This window comes from Aethalodelphis obliquidens, unplaced genomic scaffold, assembly GCF_003676395.1.
Source record: "Aethalodelphis obliquidens isolate GAN/ISIS:26980383/991018 unplaced genomic scaffold, ASM367639v1 scaffold6, whole genome shotgun sequence".
Classification (NCBI taxonomy): domain Eukaryota; kingdom Metazoa; phylum Chordata; class Mammalia; order Artiodactyla; family Delphinidae; genus Aethalodelphis; species Aethalodelphis obliquidens.
The window spans coordinates 40,416,313-40,435,957 of NW_020837950.1; the positions used below are offsets into that span (position 1 = coordinate 40,416,313).

The window sequence follows — 19,645 nt, forward strand, 5'->3', positions numbered from 1 at the left end:
TATGGAAATTTAGATGGTTTTCATGGTACTCTCACGAGCTTTTCAGCTATACAATCCTATCAACTCTACAGTTCTAGTTTTTTAATTGATGCTATAGTAGCCCAAATTAGATAATTAGCCACATACATAAGCTGCTTTTTACATGAAGGACTTCTATCACAAAATTATTATTGTCATTATTAGTTTCTAAAATGCATGGTAGCACTTTTATTCTGTGAAAGAACAGGAAGACACTCAGACCAACATATTTCATAAGTTTTCATTACCTTCAGCACCTGTTTGAGCAGCTCTTTCACTGCCAGCAAGATCAACCAAATTCTGTAAGACAGATGATAATAAACCTTTAGGAAGCATAATGAGATAAAACCCAAACTACTGAAAGAACATTTAAAACACATAGTTTACTTGAACACCCCATCTGTACCCTCATCTTTCACCCCACTGTTCAGGCCTTCCCTTGTCAAACCGATCTGTAACCCTTGTTCCTTCTTTGTATCCTCCATAATGCCGCCAGAATAGGTTTTCTATTTACTACACAAAGTTCAAAACCTTATCATATGAATGTGATTCTTTGCAGTCTGGCACTTGTGTGGCCCCAGCATTATATCTATTCATTACTTACTCCTAACTCCAGCTGAACTACTCACTACACCCTAAACGCCTCATGTACTTCTACACTCCTAAGTGCTACCTTTTGCCATTCTCTTTGTTACTTCTAAAGTTCTAGATCACCCCTAGTCTTTATTCAGGACCAAAGGCAAATGTTACCTGCTCAATGTAGCTTTGCTGATTTTATCCTTTCTCCTCCCATACCTTGAATGAGTTTTCTTTTGACTGTACCCAGAGGTCATTATAGATGACTTATTCTTACAGCACTTATTGTGTGGAGCTAGTCATTTGTCTCTGACTCTACTGTAGCATCTTTAAAAGCACGGACCTCTTTCATTTCACAAATATTGTTGGAAAAAAGTGACTGTCATGCTTCAGGCAGTATGTTAGGTGCTAGGGATATGGCAATGAATTCGACAAGTAAGGTCCCTGTCCTGATAGAGCTTATATTCTATATGGAGTGGTAAGAGGAGAGGAGGAAGTTGGTGAGAAGACAGAAGAAGACAGATAGGAAACATAACCTGGTAAATGTAATACAGATAATTTAAAGAGAGTCCTGGAAGAGGAAAGAAGGGACAGAGTAGGTTCTCTGGACTGAGTGGTAGGGGTAGACTTCCCATTAAGCTCAGATCTGGAATGACAGAGGGAGGCAGCCATGTAAAACCAAGGGAAGCACAGTGCAGATTAAAAGAGCAGCCAGTACACTCAGTCACAAAACAGAAGTGAGCTTGGTATGCTCAAAAAATAAAAAGGGCAACCTGGCAGAGTTGGTGAAGTGGCGATGGAACACATAGCATAAGAGAAGGAGGTAGGAGTCAGATTATGCAGAGCTTTGTAAGTAGGGGTAAGAACGTTGGATTTTCCAAGCACAATGGGAAGCCAAGAGAGGGCTTTAATCAAAAGAGTGACGTATCTTGATTTAACTTTCTGAAAGATCAACCGTGGTATCCTAGATGGAGAATGAACTGGAGAGGGGCAGAAGTGGCAGCAGTTAGCCCAGTTAGGAGGCTAGTGCAGGAATATAAGTGAGAGATGATGGTGGCTTGGGCTAGGGACGTCGTAGTGGAGACAGTAAGTAGTGGAGGGATGTCCTCTTTGTTTTTTAATCTGAGAGCCCAGTAAATATTATTAATGCATTAAAAGAAAGTCAGAGATTTAAGTTATCTCTCTCTTTGAGGAGTAGGCAGGTAATTATGTACTCCTGCTTTACAGTCCTGTCTCAGATACTGCTTTCTCTAAAATACTCAGAGAAGTCTAATCGTTGTTATATACTATCTAGTACAAGTGACCTAGATACATAATAAAGGGGAAAAGTGGTGATGAAAGCATGAATTAAAGTAAAAAGATGAGGACAAGCATTAGTGTTCTAAGGCACTAAGAAGCTCAGTCTATCTATAAGAGATGAGCTTATGTGGACCAGAAGGAAGCAAAGTAAGACTGGTTAAGCCAGATCTTGTCCAAGGAAATGCCACAGCAAAAGTAGTGCTTAGTAACATTAGAAATCTGCATAACAGACCAAAGAAAGGAAGACTAGAGTCCTAGAGGCCAGGCCCAGGAGAATGACAGAGTAATTCAATAGAGATGAGAACCTAAATGAGTATGACACCCAATGGAATGATGACAGGTAGGATCAGGAAGAAATGGTGATGACTGGAGAAAAGGGAAAGAAAGAAAAAATGAGCCAAAATAGACTTGGGTTTCCAGCCTAGGTGAACAGGATAATGCTAGTATTACTGGAAAAAGGAATATTCATTAGAATAGGAAGAAATTAATTTGGTTTTAGATCCACTGAAGTTTGAGATAACAGTGGGACAATCTTTAGAAAGACAGGAATTAGAACTCAAACTCAATGGTGAAAAACTGAAAGCATTTCCCCTAAGATCAGGAACAAGACAAGGATGAACACTCTCACCACTACTATTCAACATAGTTTTGGAAGTCCTAGCCACGGCAATCAGAGAAGAAAAAGAAATACAAATTGGAAAAGAAGTAAAACGGTCACTGTTTGCAGATGACATGATACTATACACAGAGAATCCTAAAGATGCCACCAGAAAACTACTAGAGCTAATCAATGAATCTGGTAAAGTTTCAGGATACAAAATTAATGCACAGAAATCTCTTGCATTCCTATACACTAATGATGAAAAATCTGAAGGAGAAATTAAGGAAACACTCCCATTTACCACTGCAACAATAAGAATAAAATACCTAGGAATAAACCTACCTAGGGAGACAAAAGACCTGTATGCAGAAAACTGTAAGACACTGATGAAAGAAATTAAAGATGATACAAACAGATGGAGAGATATACCGTGTTCTTGGATTGGAAGAATCAATATTGTGAAAATGACTATCCTACCCAAAGCAATCTACAGATTCAATGCAATCCCTATGAAATTACCAATGGCAGTTTTTTTACAGAACTAGAATAAAAAATCTTAAAATTTGTATGGAGACACAAAAGACCCTGAATAGCCAAAGCAGTCTGGAGGGAAAAAAACGGAGCTAGAGGAATCAGACTCCCTGACTTCAGACTATATTACAAAGCTACAGTAATCAAGACAATATGGTACTGGCACAAAAACAGAAATATAGATCAATGGAACAGGATAGAAAGCCCAGAGATAAACCCATGTACCTATGGTCAATTAATCTATGACAAAGGAGGCAAGGATATACAATGGAGAAAAGAGAGCCTCTTCAATAAGTGGTGCTGGGAAAACTGGACAGCTACATGTAAAAAGAATAAAATTAGAACACTCCCTAACACCATACACAAAAATAAACTCAAAATGGATTAGAGACCTAAATGTAAGACCGTACACTATAAAACTCTTAGAGGAAAACATAGGAAGAACACTGACACAGATCACAGCAAGATCGTTTTTGATCCACCTCCTAAAGTAATGGAAATAAAAACAAAAATAAACAAATGGGACTAAGGAAACATAAAAGTTTTTGCATAGCAAAGGAAACTATAAACAAGACGAAAAGACAACCCTCAGAATGGGAGAAAATATTTGCAAACGAATCAACGATCAAAGGATTAACCTCCAAAATATGTAAACAGCTCATGCAGCTCAATATCCAAAAAACAAACAACCCAATCCAAAAATGGGGAGAAGACGTAAATAGACATTTCTCCAAAGAAGACATACAGTTGGCCAAGAAGCACATGTAAAGCTGCTCAACATCACTAATTATTAGAGAAATGCAAATCAAAACTACAATGAGGTATCACCTCACACCAGTTAGAATGGGCATCATCAGAAAATCTACAAACAACAAATGCTGGAGAGGGTGTGGAGAAAAGGAACTCTCTTGCACTGTTGGTGGGAATGTAAATTGATACAGCCACTATGAAGAACAGGATGGAGGTTCCTTAAAAAACTAAAAATAGAATTACCGTATGACCCAGCAATCCCACTACTGGGCATATACCCAGAGAAAACCATAACTCAAAAAGACATGCACCCCAATGTTCATTGCAGCACTATTTACAATAGACAGGACATGGAAGAATCCTAAATGCCCATCAACACACGAATGGATAAAGAAGATGTGGTACATATATACAATGGAATATTACTCAGCCATAAAAAGGAATGAAATTGGGTTATTTGTAGAGACATGGATGGATCTAGAGACTGTCATACAGAGTGAAATTAAGTCAGAAAGAGAAAAACAAATATCGTATATTAACGCATATTTGTGGAACCTAGAAAAATGGTACCGATGAACCGGTCTGCAGGGCAGAAATTGAGATACAGATGTAGAGAACAAACGTATGGACACAAAGGGGGGAAAGTGGTGGTGGTGGGATGAATTGGGAGATTGGGATTGACATGTATACACTAATATGTATAAAATGGATAACTAATAAGAAACTGCTGTATAAAAAAATAAATAAAATAGAACTCAGAGACATTAGAAACAATAAACATTTGACCATCGTCAACACAGAAATGGTAACAAGGGCAAACAAGGGAAGAAAAGCCACAGAACACTCCTGTGCTTTGATTAGGAGCGTAGTAGGAAAGAAGCCACAAAAGGGAATAAAGGAGCAGAGCTAAGAGCACCTGGATGTTATTATTCCAGAAAGGCCAGGAGACACTCATAAAAAGACCACCTCCAAAGAGCCAGAAAAAGACTCTTTGGGGAAGACTTCTTTCCAAGAAGATACTTAGAGTAAGTGGGAAGTCTGGAGTGTTGGACCAGATGGTTTCTATGGTCCCCAGATGATGGAGCATCAAATAATATAATAAAAGACACCAAACACATCACTGAATATATCAAGCTAAATTATAATTAAATTTAATTATAATTAAACTTAATTTATAATTAAAGCTAAACTATGAGAGAAAAGTTAAAATTGTAGTGATATATCACAGGCTAGGTTTGGAAAACAAAACAGAAGTTAGGTTTTATGTTTTTCGTTGTTGTTAAAGACTAATCTACTAAAATAAATGCTATACTTGTAGAGTAAAATAACTCAGGTGAACTAGAATTAGATACTTAAGACTCTGATTTTTCAAAATCTGAAAAACAAACATATCATAGATTTATTACTTTTTCCCCTGAAGTTTTCAAACCAAATCGAGAAATCTTACATCATATCCCATATCAAACTAAAGAATTTAGGCCTTGAAGACAGAATAAAGCAATAATGGTAAGGAATAGAAAGGAAGCACAAAAAAAGAGAAATGATACAGTGCAGCATGGAGGAATGTTTGCATAATGCTTATATTCACTTATCAACAAATAGGTATTGAATATAAACTATGTACAATGCGTTGGAGTTACAAAGATGAAGGAGATATCACTCTTCCTTTCAAGGGATTTATAGTCTAAAACACTGTTTATAATACAAAGCTTATTTTCTTATTGTACTTAACTATGAACTTGAATAATCTGATTTATTTTTTAACTATCTCACCCAGGTTTTTGTTCATCTCGTAAGTATCAATACCATTGGCAGAGACCAAAAAAACCCTCAAAACCCCAAACACAAAAAAATCACCAAATTCCAAGATTACTTTAACTCTTAAATGTGCATGGAATCAACCCTTCCTCAATTACTAGTTAGGGAAAGCCTCAACTCCTGCAGTTCTTACATCTAAAGTTCAGGAAATGGCAGCTATAAGATCACAGGAAGTAAGATTCTCTGAACTCTTCCCACATTTCCGCTAGTAATCTCATGTTAGTGATGAGACTGAACTACCAATTTATAGATGCTTTTGCCAATTAGTTAACAGTTCTCATGAAACCAGACATACAGCAGCTAAATTAAATTTTGGTTCGGCTCATTTAGTACTTTATCACGGTTCATCAATACTCACCAAATGGGACACCTTGACAGATCCTTCAAAATTAGGTTCACCTTTCTCTCTACTTTCCAAAATCTAGAAAGAAAAGGCAACTTGTAGAAAAATTAGTGTATTTTTAATTGGAAAGACCAAATATAGAGAGAATTACCTACCATCCTAAAAATGGTATGAGAACGACTACTTCTTTGATTCATTTTTGTAATTCCATAATGCCTGTTCTCTGTAAAAGAATCATATTTCAGCTGTGTATATTACAATCCAAAGAAAAACACTAACTTGTATTTAAGTTTAGAAGTGAAAAGTGTGATTTAAAGCCTAAATACATCAATTAAATAGTTTTTACACGTGTTTTGAAGAAATACAGTATAAAGTCTTACTCTCTCCTTTTGTGATCCACTTCAAAGCCATTTCTGATGTATAAACAACTTCTTCTGTGAGATCAGCCACATACACATTCCTCTGAAACAAGTTTAATTATGGGAAAAGTAGAGAACTATAAGTCACTTAAAATTTTGCATTTCAAAAAGAAAGTGCAAAGTATTATAGAATTCATTTGTGGAAGTTAAGAGTAGAAAATGGGCACTTCTGTACAAAAATAACAACTAAATCTATGCTATTTACAATTTATTTCCTGTACCAAAATACACCGAATTCTAACCTGAGACTTCCAGCTTGCTCTTTTTAGGCACTTATGCCACAATATTATAGCTGTCAATATTTAAAAACTATACATGTTACTTAAGAGATAATCTCTATAAATGTTTAAGAAAGAAAATAAAAAACAAATGATAGTAACAGGAGACACTTTAAAATATATAGAAATTAAAGGCAAATGTTCAAGAAAAATAATCCCAATGAGTAACTCTTTTTTGAGCCACTCTGTTACTTACATTGAAGTCTTCCCGAATTATTAAAGGCTTCATTTTCTCAGTGTCACAGAGTAAGTCTGTAATGGTTTCATTGTATATCTCCATGTAAGACACACGTAAAAGAAATTCCCTATCAGGAAACTAGAAGAAAAAGATATGTGAAAACATATCAGAAAACATCAGAGATCATCCAATTATGAAAATCTAATAATGAATGCTTATGTGCTAATATTAAATATTAAAATATTCTTTGAGAAACTATCTTTTAAAACTTTTTATTTATTTATTTATTTTTTGCGGTACGCGGGCCTCTCACTGTTGTGGCCTCTCCCGCTGCGGAGCACAGGCTCCGGACGCGCAGGCTCAGCGGCCATGGCTCACGGGCCCAGCCGCTCCGCGGCATGTGGGATCTTCCCGGACCGGAGCACGAACCCGTGTCCCCTGCATCGGCAGGCGGACTCTCAACCACTGCGCCACCAGGGAAGCCCTAAAAATATTTATTTTTTAGTTGATGTATAGTTGACCTATTTCACTATGTTAGTTCCTGGTGCACAACATAGTGATTCAATATTTCCATACATGTCAAAATGATCACATGATAAGCCTAGTTACCATCTGTCACCATACAAAGATGTTACAATATTATTGACAATATTCCCCATGCTGCACATTTCATCCCTGTGACTCATTTATTTTCTAACTGGACATTTGTACCCTTTAATCTCCCTCACCTATTTCTCTCATTCCTCCAACTTCCCTCCCCTCTGACAACCACCTGTTTGTTCTCTGTATCTATGAGTCTGTTTCTGTTTTGTTTGTTCATTTGTTTTGTTTTTTAGATTCCACATATAAGTGAAGTCATGTGGTACTTGTCTTTCAGGAAATTATCTTTGTAAAACAAACAAAAAACAAAACTTCCCCTGTGCTTCTACATTGATAACAAGCAACAACAACAGTAAAGCATTTTTTCAGAAATAATGAAAAGTATAGTATCATAGAATTATAACAGGAAAATACCCAGTCCAATTCTCTAACCTCAAAATGAAACCTACATATATTCAAGAAATTAAAAATAAAGTAATGATGAAAAAACTAATTTAATACCAGCTCAACTAATTAGCTTGCCTATTCTGACCTTCTGATTCCCTCATCTTTTATCTAGTCTACTTTTTACTGCTCCTTAATAATCACTGGTAGCTAAACAAAGGCAATGAGGACCTAATCATTATGATAAGATTTTCCTGTTCCTTAATGCCCACTTTTTGGTGGGAGTACTGTTTCATGATTCAAAGGAAAGAATGAAAGAACTTTAAGCTTTGTAGTTAGTAAGTTTGTGGGAAAAAAATGAATCTATGCTATGCCTTCCTTCTTTCCTCATGGATAATCAAGAGATAACTATAAATATACTTCATCATTACAAGAGAACACTAAGGTTGCTATCCTATTATCACCACTTTTACCTGCATGTACTAGAAATTTAGCTAAATTATTTACCTTCTTAATTTTTTGGAAAATGTCATGAATTGCCCTGGGTATTACTCCCAAATAATCTTGTGACCCCAACATAGTATATGTTTTTCCTGATGCAGTCTGCCCATAGGCAAATATAGTACCTGCAAAAACAAAACACACACATGCAAAGATTAAAAATGAATCTATAGTGTATAAAACTATCAATACTTGCTAAACAGACCCCCAAGACTGAAATGTTTTTGCAGTGAATACACACCATTGTAGCCTTGTATGGCAGAATCTATGATTGGTACTGCTATTTCTTCATACACATTTTTAGTAGTTTCATTACTATGAAAGACACGATCTAAAAAACAAAACATAAAAGTTAAGTCAAACAAATTAACTGTTTTCATTCTGAATTAGTAGTTGCCCACAGAAATAAAATTGTCAGGATATGGCATGATAAAAGATTTAAGATACAATATTTCCTTCAACTTATTTGTCCTCTGAAAATACTCTTCTCTTTAGGTAAAATGTGTTGGTCCTCACACAGAAAAAATACAAGTCTGTTACCCTATGTGCTTTCAAGAGGCAGTAGGGCATGGTGGCTGAACATGGGGGTCCAGAATCAGACCGCCTGCAAATCTTGGCTCTGCCATTTACAGTGTTATTTTGGCCAAAGTGGTTGATGTCTCCGTGCCTCAGTTCCCTAATGTGTAAAATGGATATATATTATCTTCCTCATAGAATTATTGTGAACATATGTTAATACTTTGGAAGTATAAACTATTACTATTCTTTGAGAAATGTTAATGTTTTTAACATACCTAGCAAGAAGGTCTAGCTCAAACGAAACCAAAAAACGCAGATATTTGGAAGAAAAGTACTGACCAAAGCTGAAGTGCTGCTAAAGGCTGGGTTTAGAGTAGCATTTGCACTGATAAATTCACAAGTCCAGGATGTGGTTCTCTGCTTTTGTTAGCACATTAAAAATAGACCACTCTTTTAGCAGTGCCCTCACATTAAAAAGCTCACAAGAAATGGATTTGTAAATCAGGAGGGTAATGTACTGACCTACAATGAGAAATTCAGTGATCACACTGCTTGCACCATGACCACACATCTGCCCTATGGGCAGAACAATATGGAAAACCAAAGTGCCCTCTGTAGGCTGCTTAAGGGTCATGATTTTAGAGCAAGGAGAAATGGCAGGGTGATTCAAACTTTAATGTTATCTGTTTCAGACAGCTGGATGAGTCCAAAACCTGCATGGGCGTATATGGCTACTGAGAATCTGTGGTACTTAGGTTTTATAATCTCTGGCACATATTACCTTTTAAAAATTATGTTAATACCACCAAACATTCCTTTACCAGGAATCATTTTCTCTTCTGCGTATCTTTGTGGCTTTCTAGTTAAACACTAATTGGACAACTTAATCACTTACTCCTGAGGTTGGTGACAGGCCGTCACTGTTGCTCTATGGTGCCTAAGTGGCAGCATGGTAGTGTGGCTGGAACACAGATCTGGAGCCTGACTCTTTCATTTGCTGGCTGTGTGACTCCAGGCCTCTCTGATTCCTCATTAAAATGGGAAGGTACCAAATTTATATAAGCTTTTTAGGAGGATTAAATGAGTTAATATATATGAAGTGCTTAGAACAGTGCCTGGCACATTGTCAGCACTATATACATGCTAAATCAATACACAAATCAACCTAGTTAACTGATAGGTCCTCCAAGTCCCTTTGTCCTAGCTAACTCTCACTCATCCTGCAGGTCCCAGTGTAAGTGGTACCATTTCAGACACCTAGATTAGTTAGATCCCTGCTATAAACTCCCACAAAGCTTATGTCATCATAAGTGTAAAAACTTGTGTAAAGCCTTTCTTTCCACCAAATAAGATCCACAAAAGCAGAGATAGGTCCCCACTGTATTCTACCAGACAAAGAAGGAATATCTTCACTATTTATTCTTTAAAAAGTTTTGAAAAACAACTGGAAAAAAAAAAAAAAGAAAATAAACAACAAAAAAAGAAACAACAACAACAAAGAAACCAAACTGGAAGATCTTAAAGATGACTTGACATTAAATAACATATTTTGGGCTTACAGAGTTTTACGCCACAAGTACGTTGACGAATAAGAGGAAAAATGTTAATTTCAGTTAAAAGGCACTATGACTATAACTGTGTTTAATTTTTTATTTACTTATTATTATTTTTTATTATTGCTATGTTTTAAGTGTCAGTTTATTATCTTACTTAGCATACATGAATGAACAATTTTTCAAAGTTTCCACTGAAGCAGTTTACTGAAGGCTTAGTTTGATCTTTAGTGACAAATCCAGTGTTATTCATAAGGCTTTTGTACTCATAACAGAAAAATGATACCAGGTTAACTTTTGATGCTGTTATAAACTTACCAAAATTGAAGGATTTACTCCCATCAACTTGATAAATTGTATTATTGTCAGTTTTCCAGTAAACTTGAGTATCTTTTCCAAGCGCCTCTTCTCTAAAAGAATAAAAAAACTGCATTTTAGAATAACTGGTCACAGAAGTTGTGTTACATGAAAGATAACTGAAAAGACCTCATCTTCTGATGAATATTTTAAAAGATGGTAATGACGTATACCATAAATAGGATAAATGTGGAAAATCCACCTTTGAGGGGTCAAAGGTGGATTTTAAATGGGGCTTTGTGACCTCCTGCACTTTCATGGGAGTTTCTTTGTGAAGCTCTTCACTTCCACCTTCCAACGCAGTACTGGCAGCTGAAAAGATACGTTGAAAATGCAACTCTGGTTATGTCCCTCCTGCTTAAAGCCTTTAAAAACCATCTGAAATCCTTAATTTGGCACATGACACCTGGATCATTGTAATTTCTCTCTTCGAGCCATATCTTCCTCTAAATTCCTATATACACCCTAACTCCATACAAATCAACTGCCTGAAGGTCACTCCAAAATAAGATTCGACCCCTCTCTGCCTGGAATACCCTGACTTATGTTTCCATTAACTAACTTAACTGTTCTTTCATTCATGAAAAGTATCAGGAGTTTCCTACACAGCCCTGTCCCTCCCCTAAACTGTCTCACTTAAGGACTAAAGACTCCTCTAGCAAACATTCTCCACCTGTCTATCATAACACCTGTCATGATGTATTATAATGCTTTATGTAGATTTCTTCTAATGCATTAATGAGCTTCTTAAAAATAGGAAATTCCTCATTTTGATATTTTTATTTATTAAACACCCAGTAATGGTTAACAAATGTTTCTCAAACAAAATGTGTCAGCATTCTGGGGCAAAGGCCCGAGACAGGCAAAGCAAACAGACTTCATTTTCATTTCTGCCCCTTCCTGTTTTTTCTCTATAGCATTTATTACTCCAGTATCATCCCTTAATATTCTATATTTTTCACTTTATTTTCTGTCTACCCCTTTAGAACGTAAGATCCACTGGGCAACGATGGTAGTGTGTGTTTAGTACAGTACACTGAACTAAAAAAAAAATCAATTTTGATGAATATCGGTCATTCAACCTGAACGTGGAGTTCACTCACTGAAGTGTTGAGGGTCTACCGAATACAATGGAAGAAGACTGACTAGTTCTTGCGCTCAAGGAGTATACAGTAAAGGGGGACAGAGCGTCAGTTAAATGTAAAATGACTAGCTGTGAAGAGTGCCAGTAAGGATTTTTCCTATGCGACTTTCCTGGGGGAGGGATGGGGAGCGCAGATGGGGGGACGGCAGAGCAGCGCAGGGAGTAGGGTTTTTAATGTCGGCGAGCCGGAGTTATAGACTTAAGAGAATCCCACAGCTGGAAAGTATCCTCTAGATCCTCCGATCCTGGCCCGTCACTTTACACATAAGAAACCAAGGCACAAAGCGGGTCAATGGCCGAGTTTCTAGGCAGCGGAGCAGGAAGGAGCAGCGAGGACTCACTCCTGCGGCTCGGGCCCGGGCCGGAGGCCGCAACGGGAACCTGGGCAAGGTCTGGCCCACCTACCTGCTGTTGAGCGGCCGAACCCGCACGCAGACGGCGACGGCGACGGCTCCTTCATCGGCCATCCTGCCGGGCTGGATCCCAGGAAACTGTACAAAAACCTCCGCGCCCGGCGCTTCTGAGCGTAAGATCCACCCCGCCTTTAAATTTAAAATTTCCCAAACGCCGCGTCTGATTGAGCCGCGGCCTCGTGACGTCATAGGCCGTTCCATTTGCGTCGCGGCGCGGGGGACGCCGGGCCGGCGGCGTGTCCACGGATAAGGGTTGGGGGAGCAGTTATAAGGGTCTGGAGGAAAAGGAAGCTTGGGGCTCGCAGAGAGTGGGTCCGGATAGCCTGTGGCCAGAGGCTCTTAAGGTAATAGCAGAGATAACTATTGTTTGCTAAACGCCGTTGAAGTGCTGGCAGCCGTTTACAAACGCAATCCTCCACCCCATCCTTCAAGAGTTTGCAATCTGTGGAAAAACAAAGCCGAGAATTTTTTCTTCACTAACAAAAGAGAATTAGGACCTTTAAAGAATTACACTGTTTTTTTTTTGTTTTGTTTTTTTAATTTAAAACAAAACAGGGCTTTCCTGGTGGCGCAGTGGTTGAGAGTCCGCCTGCCGAGGCAGGGGACACGGGTTCGTGCCCCGGTCCGGGAAGATCCCACACGCCGCGGAGCGGCTGGGCCCGTGAGCCATGGCCGCTGAGCCTGCGCGTCCGGAGCCTGTGCTCCGCAGCGGGAGAGGCCACAACAGTGAGAGGCCCGCGTACCGAAAACAAAACAAAACAAAACAAAAAGATACTTCAAATGCCAAGAGTTGAAAGTTACTGCCCAGCCCAGAAACAGAAGACTCGTGTGCTCCTTGGAAACTCTTGAGTTTAAGTTTTTCCTTTTCCTCTCTTTTTGCGGTACGCGGGCCTCTCACTGTTGTGGCCTCTCCCGTTGCGGAGCACAGGCTCCTGACGCGCAGGCTCAGCGGCCATGGCTCACGGGCCCAGTCGCTCCGCGGCATGTGGGATCTTCCCGGACCGGGGCACGAACCCGTGTCCTCTGCATCGGCAGGCGGACTCTCAACCACTGTGCCACCAGGGAAGACCCCTCTCTTTTTCTTTAAACTCCTTTTTTCCATTTTCTGTGAGTTCCTAAGAGGTTGACTTAGGAAAAGAATTATTGAAGACTGGAAAAAACTCGTTTAGTAGTGAGGTGAAACACTTTTTTAGCAGAAATGGGAAAGTGATTCTAAATAATTCTTTCCCAGAAATAGTGCTTGGTTTCCTTTGTTTTAAATATGTGTCATAGTAAAGTATAAACATTTTATTTGGGAGTAGTTTCAGTTTTAGTTGATTTAAGAAGGATCAAGAATTATCCCCTTTTCCCTCACCAAAAATATGACCTGCAGTTACTAATAATTGTTCATTATTTAGAGGATTAGAAAACTATTGATTTAGTAAAACTATTTTGGAAGGTAATCTGGCAATATTAATAAAAAACTGAATTGCTGTCCTTTATGCCAGCAATCCTGCTTTTAAGGATTCATTTATAGATGTATGAAGAGTCTTGCTATATAGCCATATAGCTATTACTGTAGTTGCAGCATCAGATATAGTTAGCAAATGACAGGAAACATATTGTGTCAATTAATAGGAAATGGATGACATTTTATCACTACAATGAAACATTATGTGGCGAGTATAAAGAATGATACAGCTCTTTATGTGTACTTTAGAAAGTCATACAAGATGTTTCATTAGCTGGAAGAAACCCAAGAGGCAGAATTGTGTGCACAGTATGGTGCTATTTGATATTTTCAAAGGATATTTATATGTCTGCCTATGCATACATAATTTCTGGAAAGATACACAGAATATACCTAGTTTCCTTAGAGAGGGAGGACTAAGAGAAAATACCTATTTTTCATTGTATACTATTCTGTAATTATTAATATTTTATGCATGCAAATATTAAGTAGTTTCATTCAACTTAAAGAAACTAGCTAGTAGAAAAAAAGTAAATAAAAATGAGTTTGTTCATTCAACATTTGTTTTGGTTAACCAAGAGTAGCCTAACCAAAATACTACGCTTTTTTTGAGGCTGAACTGTGAAAATACTTGGCTGTATCTAATAAGATAATACAGAGTTAAAAAAAGTGTGTTTTAACTGATTTTTAAAAAACGGTGGGCAAATATTGCACATTTTTAGCTAAAAGAAAGGAGCCTGTGAAGAGGAGGAAGGGACATATAATTAATGAAAGAAAGTCTCTAACAAAAAAAGGGGAATTGATTCAAGAGCACAGAGGATTAGCCTTTCATATTTGTGCTCATGATTGATGCCATGGCTGTTTTTGTTACCATGATAACAGCTGACGTTTATTGAAGATTTACTATTGCCAGGGGCTCTGTTATATGCTCTACATGCATTTTTTTCATTTACTTTTTCAAATATGTCATGAAGAAATTTTCATTGAGCACCTACTATATGCCAGATGTGGTTCTAGGCTTATGAGGCACAGAGTGAATAGACTAGAAAAGTACCTGCTTTCGTAGAGCTATTATTCTCTATGAAACGTTCTTGTGGGAAGAAGCAAACAATGCATAATAAATGTGTAAGTAACTTATGAGGAGAGCATGGGCCACTGTAGGTAGGGTACTCAAGAAAGGCCTAGGGGGGATGGTTGAGGCCTTGTATGTTAAGAATTAGCCAGACTTGGGAGGGTGGGAGAGAGGGCTTACCAGATGGAGTGACAAGTAAGTCAAAGGACCCAAGGCTTGTGTAAGTTTGTCATGTGTCTGAGGCACAGAGGGAAGGCCCCCGTGGCTTGAGCATTTGGGGCGATGAAGAAATGTCCTGTGGGATCTTGTCATGTTAAAATGTTATTCTAATAGTGAGGGGAAGCCTATAGAAGGTTTTATGCAAGGGAGTGAAAAGGGATTCACTAATTCCTTCAAACAAGATTTTCTTTTCTATTTCATTACGAAAATAGAAGCAGCCAGAAGAAACCTTGCACTGATTCCTGCCAACCTGTCTACCCACGTAACGTCTGTGCCCATTTACCTCGTCTTCCAGATTTTAAATAGATGAAGAACTGTCTGTCCTCCACTCTGAAAGTCTCTCCACGTGTGCACTAGATCCTACCCCTTCCCTCTTACTCTTGTCTGTCTCGCATAGTCATTTCCCCCGCTTTAATAAACCGGTCTCATCAGCAAACATATGCCTTTATTTCTCCCATCTTGGATATTTAATAAATACTACAAACTTTCTAATATCAAAACCTGCTAATATCAGAACTTTCTAATATCAAGTTTTCCCCTCAAAACCTGCTTGCTCCACAGTTTTCTCTGCAGGTTACTTTGCGGCAAATCCACTCTTTCAGTTACCCAGGTCATAAACTATGGACTCATCATGCTTGACTTCTTTTCTCTCAGAGTTTACATTCAATGTGTCTGAATGTCTGTTGGGGCTACCTAGAGAATATTTCAGAATATGAGCATTTATCACAACTTCTGCTATCCGCCTGGTCCAAAATACCATCTCTTCCTGGTCTTCACGTTCTACGTTTGTGTTGCCCCCTGCTACCCCCCAACTCTGGTCTATTCTCAACCTAGCAAATTGAATGATCTTTTAAAAATGTAAGTTAGGTGATGTTAATCCTCTCTCAAGACCCCCAGTGCCACCCCACCTGGATTTTTTTCAGGATAAAACCTATAGTCTCAGCTGTCTCCCAAGCCTCACGTGACATTGCCCCTTGTTGCCCCTCTGGCCTTCCCTGCTGCCACTCTACCTTTTGCTCTCTCCCCTCTAGCCACAGCAGCCTCTTTGTAGTTTATTGGATACTGGACTGGCTCCCTCTTAAGGCCTTTGCACTGGCTACTCTGCCTGGTGGGCTCTTACCCCAGATTTCCATGTTTTCTTCTTCCATTTAATTCTGGCATCTGCTCAGATGTCACCTTCTCAGAACTCTGTCTGTATAAAATAACAACTCTCTTGTGTACTACTTCTGTTTCTTTACTCTTCTTTCAAAATATTACTTATGTCTTTCTGATATAATATATATGTATTAATTTATGTCTTCTCCCACCAGAGTGTCATCTCTGTGAGGTTAGAAACTTAGTTTTTTTGTAATAAATTTATTTTATTTATTTATTTTTGGCTGCGTTGGGTCTTCATTGCTGTGCGTGGGCTTTCTCTAGTTGCGGTGAGCGGGGGGCTACTCTTCATTGCGGTGCGCGGGCTTCTCATTGCGGTGGCTTCGGGCTCTAGAGCACAGGCTCAGTAGTTGTGGCGCACGGGCTTAGTTGCTCTGCGGCATGTGGGATCTTCCCGCACCTGTGTTACTTTATTACTGTAAAATTTTCTTAACCAAAATTTGGTGAATTTCACTAGTCAGTCTACCTCACATTTTGTTTATGATTCTAAATTGTCTTAAATTGTGTCTACAGTATGTTCTTGTCCTTTAATTTGGTGAATGTATTAAAATTCTGTGTCCTCAGCATTGGCAGCTGGATTCTTAACCACTGCGCCACCAGGGAAGCCTAGCAACTTTGTTTTTATTTACTCCTTATACCCTGCCCTGGAAAGATACTTGCAGTTTAGTAAACATTCAATTTAAAAAATTGCTTATTCAATTACTCAATAAATTGATATATTTATTACTCAATAATATTGCCTATAAATTAAAATATTCAATTGTTCAATAATATTGACATAATTTCTGAAAAGATACATGGAATACACTTAATTTCCTTTGGAGGGGAGCACTGAGTTAGAAAACAAACCTACCTTTCATTGTATACTATTTCATAATTATTAATATCTTAGTGAATGTTGATTACTTTCTCCCAAATTTAAGAGATTAGTTAGTAGATAAAAACTGTAAATAAAATAGTCTACTCTTTTGTAGTCTATTCAATATTGCTTTGGTTAAGCAAATGTGAGCTAGTGTAGACTACTTTTCTCACAGCTAAATTGTGAAGATGCTGGGTATATCTAATAAGATAACACAGAGTTAAAGAAGCTATGTTTTCATTTAAATTAAGTGGTTAGGGAGGGCAAAGAAATTTGTTAAAGATAAACAAGGGCATATTAAAAATTTTAAGAGTCTGTTTGATCAAAAGCTGATTTGAATCAGGCAGCATCCAGTCTAACAGAAAGGGGCTCCAAGGACCAGTATAAAATGAAAGACTTTTATAGGCACAAGGGGACAGGAAGTTATACTGGGCAAAAAGGGGGGTTGGTAATTGAAAAGTTACTTTCCTTTAGGGGATGGCCAGTTTCTATCAGTCAGATTACCTAACTGATTAGGCCATTCCTGACTGACTGGCTTACGATTCCATTTCTGGGTGAACTAAAACTGTAATTAAGTTCAATCTCAGTTTGTGGATATGGGGCTTAGCATAAGTGACTCCATTTTGGGCATGTTGTTTTGTTTTTAACAGATTAAAGAACTTATCTGAAGTTAAGGAACTTCTGGAGAGAGAGGCTTAAAATTTGGATGCATACCGTTTCTTTAAAAGGTAATCAAAATTTTTATTGATTAACTTTTCTTCTTACCTGAAAGATTAATACATGCATGTGATGAAAAATTTAAGTAGTACCAGAAGAGTCACAGTGAAAAGAAATCTTCTTCCCACGTATGATCCCCAGGGTGCTAGTTTATCTCCCCAAAGGCAACAGTGCCATGTTCTAGAGTACTATCCTCAAATTAATCTCTACACACACACGTATATGTATCTTCTTCTATATTGCATATCTTTTACACAAATGATACCTGCTATACATGCTGTAGTGCATTTTGCTTAAAATGTGATCTTTACATACGTATTTTAATTCAGTTTAAAAGTAAACTGAATTTCTGAGGCATGTTAATTGCATACACTTCCATGTTGACATTTAAATTACTGGGGTTTTTTTGTTTGTTTGTTTTGTTTTGTTTTGTTTTTAAATCAACTTTGGGCTTATTTCTGCTGAAGCTGCAGAGGGCACTGTAATCCTTCCGAAAGCATGACGTAGCCTTGGATAGTGCTTTGCAGTTCTTGAATGTGGTGTAAATTTTAGGATTTGGAGAAGATCCTGCATCATTTCAAATTACTTACTTGTACTCAGTTCTTTTATGCATCTCATATAAAATTAATTGCAGTATATTTGTATTATGCCATCACCTTCAACAGGAGTAATTTTTGTTTGATAGATACTATGTTTAATTTCCAAAGCACAAGCCTTATTTTAGTTTTGTGACAACTATTTGTGATGATCGCAGACATAGTATCCTTTTCTTTTTAATCATGGTTACACAGGGTTTGTGTGGCATTTTGGAAACTGCCCTGACCTGAGTCAGTCTAATTCCACCATTTATAAACTATTGCCTCACTAGAAAATAATTTATCTCTGTGATTCACCATTTTCTCATCCACAAAATGGGGAAATTGGTATTTCTAAGGTTCCTTTCAGCTTCAGTAAGTGTATAATGTCTTCATAAAAAAAGAAACTTGTTAAAATCCAGTATGGATGAGTGTCAGGTAGAATATGGACATGTGAGGGGGTGGGAAAAGCGATCTAGATTACAGACAAAATCTAAGGTAGTCATAGTGCCACAGAGACTGATCGCAGTCCACCAAAATCCATTCCCCTCTTCCTGTCCGGAAAGTAAGGCTACCCTCCCAGCCTGTCTTACACCTTGTCTGCTACTTCTAGGACTAGATAATAAAAACTTCACAGGTGCACTTTTCCTCCCTTGTCCTTGGTGAATATCCCTCCTCTTTCCCTCATTGACTGTTCCAAACCTTGACCACTCTCCTCAACCCTGGGTCCCATCTTCAACCTTACTGAGAAATCCCAGCTGTCAGGCAAGCCATGTCTCATCTCCCAGCCCTCCCACCCCTACAGCCTGGACTCCAACTGATCTATATCCCCACCAATTCTTGCCACTTTTCATGCCCTTCCTGAGAATGAGGTGTCTGTCATTTCTGAGATGCATCCTTCCATTTATGCCCTCGATTCTTTCCTCTCAGTCTCCCAGGACTTTGCTTCAGCAATTATTCTGTATTTCAGAAAAATGCTAGAAAACAACAAAAATAAGAATCATCTGTAATTCCAGTACTCTAAAAAATTATCTAGGGCTGTCAAGTGAATATTCCTTACCACCCACCCATCAAATTTCATCTTCCCTAAAGTGGCTTATGTTAATTAAGTTCCTTTCCAATCTTATTTTGAATAGATGCAAGAAATCTATATAGAGAAGCAGCCACATTTATATTTTCAAGAATGGAATCATTCTCTACTTATTGGCGTGCAGTTTGCTTTTTACACTAACAAACCAGCATGTAGATCTTCCTTATTTTTATCTGCCTAATATTCAATTGTATGGTTACATTGTAGTTTATTTAGCCGATCTTTT

The 19,645-nt window shown here is 38.0% G+C and overlaps 1 protein-coding gene across 9 annotated transcripts in view; it reads right to left on the minus strand.

The window, feature by feature from the left end:
- Window positions 1-12,387, minus strand: part of CENPE (centromere protein E) — an 81,311-nt gene extending 68,924 nt beyond the window's left edge. For all 9 annotated transcript variants that reach the window (XM_027103406.1, XM_027103405.1, XM_027103407.1 and 6 more), the window contains exons 1-9: window positions 12,275-12,387; window positions 10,687-10,778; window positions 8,538-8,627; window positions 8,303-8,421; window positions 6,830-6,949; window positions 6,317-6,398; window positions 6,092-6,159; window positions 5,952-6,014; window positions 267-318 (exon numbers count right to left, since the gene is read on the minus strand). In XM_027103406.1, coding sequence (XP_026959207.1) covers window positions 267-318; window positions 5,952-6,014; window positions 6,092-6,159; window positions 6,317-6,398; window positions 6,830-6,949; window positions 8,303-8,421; window positions 8,538-8,627; window positions 10,687-10,778; window positions 12,275-12,336 — 748 coding nt within the window. In that variant the 5' untranslated portion in view covers window positions 12,337-12,387. The remainder of the gene's footprint in view (window positions 1-266; window positions 319-5,951; window positions 6,015-6,091; window positions 6,160-6,316; window positions 6,399-6,829; window positions 6,950-8,302; window positions 8,422-8,537; window positions 8,628-10,686; window positions 10,779-12,274) is intronic.
- Between the last annotated feature and the right edge of the window lie 7,258 nt (window positions 12,388-19,645).